This window comes from Chiloscyllium plagiosum, chromosome 20 (assembly GCF_004010195.1).
Source record: "Chiloscyllium plagiosum isolate BGI_BamShark_2017 chromosome 20, ASM401019v2, whole genome shotgun sequence".
NCBI lineage: Eukaryota > Metazoa > Chordata > Chondrichthyes > Orectolobiformes > Hemiscylliidae > Chiloscyllium > Chiloscyllium plagiosum.
In genome coordinates, this window is record NC_057729.1 from 49,985,969 (window position 1) to 49,992,019 (window position 6,051).

The 6,051-nt window shown below is 47.6% G+C and overlaps 1 protein-coding gene across 5 annotated transcripts in view; it reads right to left on the bottom strand.

The window, feature by feature from the left end:
• The window catches only part of phf20b (PHD finger protein 20, b), a 64,591-nt gene that overhangs the window by 19,425 nt on the left and 39,115 nt on the right, over positions 1-6,051 (bottom strand). For all 5 annotated transcript variants that reach the window (XM_043710779.1, XM_043710781.1, XM_043710780.1 and 2 more), the window contains one exon: positions 4,823-4,915. In XM_043710779.1, coding sequence (XP_043566714.1) covers positions 4,823-4,915 — 93 coding nt within the window. The remainder of the gene's footprint in view (positions 1-4,822; positions 4,916-6,051) is intronic.

A 6,051-nucleotide genomic window follows, 5' to 3' on the forward strand; every position in this document is an offset into this window, starting at 1 on the left:
CCCCCCCGACTGAAGCAGCCCCCCTCAGACGAGGGTTACCCAACACTCAGCTCCTCATTAATGCTCTCGTGATACTGAAGGATCCTGTCGTTTTATTCATTCATGCCAAAGCTTTTCCCATTTTCCACCAACACAGATATTCTTCTTCCACATCATCCCCAACACGTCCACATCCCACTGGCCACCCAGTTCCACATCCATTTTAATTAGCTAATCTACACAGTTAACCTTTCTCCATCTGAGAGGAGACGAGGAACCATAATTAGTTTGAACTCGAACACCTGACGTTTTGACCTGAGCAATATTTTGCAGTATTCTGTCAATAATATTTCCCGTGGAGTAAGGCAACGCTAATCACTCAGGGTCAGCATTGAACATCCAGAGTGAAGTTTCCTCATGCGCTAGCAGCATGCAGCCTCATGACCGAGAGAGTAAAATCTCATCTCCTCCATCTCAGAGGTGGAAAAGGATAGTTCATGACCTTCGATGCTAGCCAGCCATCTACACGGATGGATAGAAGACAGGGTCTGGAGTAGGCCATTGGGCCCATCAAGCCTGCTCCACCATTCAATGTAATGATGGCTAATCATTCGGCTCAATATCCTCATGCTCCTTCCCACCCCCGCCCCATCTCCCTTGATCCCTTTAGCCATAAGGGCTGTCTCTTCCTGCTTCTTGAAAGCACATCGTTTTGGTCTCAATCACCTTCTGTGGTAGAAAATTCCACAGGCTCACCACTTTCCAAGTGAAGACATTTCCCTCAGCTCGATCCTAAAAGGTTTACCCTTTATTTTGATAACAATTCCATCAATGGGAATTGTACTGCAATTTGAAGGACAACTGTACAGGAATGGAAATGGGAACGCTTTTTGAAATGTATTTAGTCTTTCTCTGGAAGTGGGCGTCACCGAGGCAAAACCAGCACTTGGGTGCTCATCCTGAGCTGCCCTTGAACTGAGTAGCTTGCTAGACTATTTCAGAGGACAGCTAAGAGTCAACCACATTGTTGGGAGACTGGAGTCATGTGTAAACCAGGGAACAATGGCACATGTCCTTATCTAAGAGTCATGAGATGGGATTTTATGACAATTAATGACAGTTTTACCATCATGGAGACTATCTTTTAGTTTCCGATTTATGAATTGAATTTAAATCCCACCAGCTCCTGAGGTGGGAATTGAACCTGGGCTCCCGGAGAAGTAGCCAGGATTACTGGATGATTGAACCTGAGGACATCAGCTCCCCCTTGAGGCTGGTGTGATGAGGTATAGCTGGTGAATAAGGTGTTACGAGAAGGCAGAGACAGGACATGAATAGATAAGAATGGGGGTCATTCTCTGCACACAGAGCTCAATATGGAACCTCTACAAACTGCACAATTGCGCTACCTGCTGTCAGAGTCACAGAAGTACACACAAATGTAAATTCATATCAAATCCTAACAGAAGCTAACTGTGAAACAAAAGCTATCTTTTTAAAACTCCCTAGCATCAAAAACTGATCGTAAAGGATTAATCAATGGATAGAAACGCAAAGTTACCTTCAGCCTGGCTCAACATTTACTCTCCATGTGGGCAAACAGTTTTAATCATAGAAATATAGAAAATAGGCCATTCGGCCCTTCGAGCCTGCTCCACCATTCAACACAATCATGGCTGATCATCCTACTCAGCCCCCTGTTCCTGCTTACTCCCCACACCCCCATACTCTTTGATCCCTTTAGATCTAACAACAATATCTAACTCCTTCCTGAAAAATATTCAATATTCTGGCTTCAACCACTCTCTGTGACAGAGAATTTCCACAAACTCTCACTCCTTGGGTGAAGAAATTTCTTCTCATCTCCGTCTTAAACGGCCATCCTTAAACAGTGATCTCTGATTCTGGACTTCCTGATCATCAGGAACATCCATCCTGTCCAGCCCTGTTCGGATTTCATAGGCTTCTGAGAGATCCCTCCAACATTCTTCTCAACTCCTGTGAACATAATCCGAGCTGATCCAGTCTCTCCATGTCAGTCCTGCCTTCTAAGGAATTAATGTAGTAAATAGTGGGCGGCACGGTGGCACAGTGGTTAGCAATGTTGCCTCACAGTGCCAGAGACCCGGGTTCAATTCCTGCCTCAGGCGACTCTCTGTGTGGAGTTTGCACGTTCTCCCAGTGTCTGCGTGGGTTTCCTCCGGGTGCTCCAGTTTCCTCCCACAAACCAAAAAAAATGTGCAGGTTAGGTGAATTGGCCATGCTAAATTGCCCGTAGTGTTAGGTGAAGGGGTAAATGTAGGAGTAAGGGTCTGAGTGGTATACGCTTCGGCGGGTCGGTGTGGACTTGTTGGGCCGAAGGGCATGTTTCCACACTGTAAGTGATCTAATCTAATCTAATCTTCCCAGCATTCCCACTGTGGCAAGAATACCTTTTCTCAGGTGAAGAGATCAAAATTGCACACAATAATGTTATTTCACCAATGCCCTGCACAACTGCAGCAAGATGTCCCTACTCCTGTACTCAAATCCTCTCACTATGAAAGCTAACAAACTGGTTGCCTTCTGAGCACTGACACACTCCTTTCCCATATCCCTTCCAATCTTACCTCAGAATAAAACAACCTTTATCCTCTGTTCAGACATGCTGTGATAAGCCTCCGGAGGTGGGACTTGAAGCCAGACCTTCTGGCTCAGAGGTAGGGACATTACCTCTGCACCACAAGACCTCAAGCCTGACCGTATACCCCGTGACCTCACAACTCTCTCGACTGAACAGGTTTGCCCAGACCTCCTGGATCTCAGACAAAAAGCAAGATGTTGTGGATGCTGGAAATCTCAAATAAAAGCAGGAAGTGCTAGAGAAACTCAGCAGGTTTGGCAGCATCTCTGGGGAGGGGTTAACATTTCTATTCTGAAAGGACTCTTCTTCAGAAGAAAGAAGATCTGAGGAAGGGTCATGCAGGACCTGAAATGTTACCTCTGTTTCCCGTGCTGGTGAATTTCTCTAGCACTGTGTGATTTTATTCTTGGGTTTCACTCTGTGGCCCTTTGTTTAGGTTTCCAGTAATCAGCTTCTATCGCCCCAGTCAGCATTTTCAATACTTCACCATATAATTCCATAACATTCTCGTTAATTAAACATCATTTTAAAAAAAATTTGCATTGTCCATTCATTCATTAACTGAGTGACTGTGATGCAAGGAGAAAGCGAGGGCTGCAGATCTGAGTCAGAAATTGTGGTGCTGGGAAAGCACAGCCGGTCAGGCAGCATCTGAGGACCATTCCCGATGAAGGGCTCCTGCCCGAAACGTCGATTTTCCTGCTCCTCGGATGCTGACTGACTGGCTGTGCTTTTCCAGCACCACACCTTTTGACTATGACGTAAGCTTTAAATCATCTCTGCATCTATCCTACTGCCGGGGACCTGTATTAGCCCAGTATATTGAAGTCTTATTAAAGTTATGAAAGGCTTATACATTCTAGATCATTTGTTATGAGGTCTGAAGACCACAAATTGGTTTTAAACGTTTTGTTAATGAGAGTTCCTGCCTGTAATATTGCATCAACTTTATTTGTGTCTCTGCCCCACCCAATCCCTCTACTGTTATCACAGCACTGTTCCTAACAAAACACCCAGCGCTATTTCTTGTATACAAAGCAAAAGGCATCATCTCAGGCAAAGACTCCTGACACTCGATTTCAGCCAAGATCCTCAGACAGCACCTTCCAAACCCACGACCACTTCCATCTCGAAGGACAAGGGCAGCAGGTACACAGGAGAACCACCCACTAAGTTCCCCTCTGAGCCACTCCCCATCCTGACTTGGATATATACTGCCGTTCCTTCAGTGTTGCTGGGTCAAAATCCCAGAATTCCCTCCCTGAGGACACTATGGGTGAACCCACAGCAGGAGGGCTGCAGCTGTTCAAGAAGGCAGCTCATCCCCATCTTCTCAAGGGGGCAACTAGGGACGGAGAATAACTGCTGGCCCAGCTACACCCATGTCCCATGAGAGAATAAAATACGAAACATGTTAGCCCATTCACCAGTTGTCTCTTCATCGCCCCATACACTAAATAATGACAGCAATTTTAGCCACTGCACTTTCTCTCTCTCTCTCTCTCTCTCTCTCTCTCGAGTACTTCTGAACGCATTGCCAGCCCTTCCTCCAGTATCTTATCAGCGGCCAATCCCTCAGGGATCAGTGACCTGACGTTGCAAACGGCAATCGATCGGCGATCAAACGCCAACCTTCAGTCTGACACAAAGATGGGGTGGCACGGTGGCTCAATGGTTAGCACTGCTGCCTCACAGCGCCAGAGACCCGGGTTCAATTCCAGCCTCGGATAACTGTCTGTGTGGAGTTTGCACATTCTCTCCGTGTCTGCGTGGGTTTCCTCCCCACAATCCAAAGGTGTGGAGGATAGGTGGATTCACCATGGGAAATTGCCCACGGAGTCCAGGGACGTGTAGGCTAAGTGGGTTAGTCATGGGGAAATGCGGGGATAGGGGTCCGGGTGGGATGCTCTTTGCAGGTTTGGTGTGGACTCGATGGGCTGAATGGCCTGCTTCCACACTGTAGGGATTCTATGATGAGGGACGGTGAAAGAGATCGGTGAGATATCAGACAAAATCACATTGAAAGGTAGCACATGATTAAGGGCTGAATGGCCTCCTCCTGTTCCTGGGGGCCAAAGTGAGCCACTTGCTGCTTTGAATGATTCAGTGTTTTTGGAAAATGCACCAAGACACGGGGAGTTTCTTGGTTGCTTCCTGATCTGCTCTTTTGGACATTTACCGTCACAAACATTTTCCACAAAGCCGGCAGAAACAGCTCACCACATTTGGACTTCTTTTTCTTCTTCTTCTTTTTCTTCAGCTTGACCTTCAGAAAATCGCGCAGCTTCTTCTCTTTGCTCCTCTCCCGTGACCCTGCACACGGAGACACCGCAATTACTTCAGAACGAGGTTTTTGGATGGGGGTGGTGGGGGGGGGAACCGGAACCGCTCACCCAGTCGCTGCTGCATGTATGGAGCACCCGCTTTCAGTGCCAACATGGCGCAGTCCAAACCCCACCCGCACGGCTGTCCCTCAGCAACAGTGCAGCCCATACGCAACATGGGGGGGGGGGTGCAGCGAAGCATATGCATTTTCCAGCACCACACCTTTTGACTATGACGTAAGCTTTAAATCATCTCTGCATCTATCCTACTGCCGGGGACCTGTATTAGCCCAGTATATTGAAGTCTTATTAAAGTTATGAAAGGCTTATACATTCTAGATCATTTGTTATGAGGTCTGAAGACCACAAATTGGTTTTAAATGCTTTGTTACCCCAGTATACTCGATTTCAGCCAAGATCCTCAGACAGCACCTTCCAAACCCATGACCACTTCCATGACCATAACTGGGGAATTACATCCAAGGTGGCTCAGTGGTTAGCACTGCTGCCACACAGCGCCAGGGACACGGGTTCGATTCCTGCCTTGGGTGACTGTCTATGTGTGTAGAATTTGCACATTCTTCCCGTGTCTGCGTGGGTTTCCTCCCACACTCCAAAGATGTGCAGGTTAGGGTGGATTGGCCAAGCTAAATTGCCCATAGTGTTCAGGGATGTGTAGGCTGGGTTAGCCATAGGGGTGGGGTGGGAAATGTGGTGCTGGAAAAGCACAGAGGGTCAGGCAGCATCCAAGGGGCAGGAGAATTGACGTTTCAGGTATAATTCCTGATGGAGAGATTATGCCCGAAATGTCGATTCTCCTGCTCCTCGGATGCTGCCTGACCTGCTGTGTTTTCCAGCACTAACTGTGATCTCCAGCACCTGCAGTCCTCACTTTCCCCAGAGGGATCTGAGTTGGATGATCAGTCGTGATCTAACTGAAGGTTAAGTGGGCTCCAAGGGCCGAATGGCCTACTCCCACTCTTGCTTTCTTATGCAACTCATTCAAAGTTGAGATTGACAGGACAGATACAGGAAGGATGATTCCACCTGAGCCGGGGTGGTGGGGGCGGAGGTCTAAAACCAGGGACAGAGCGTTAGAATGGGGGTGGGTGAGAGAGCGTTAGA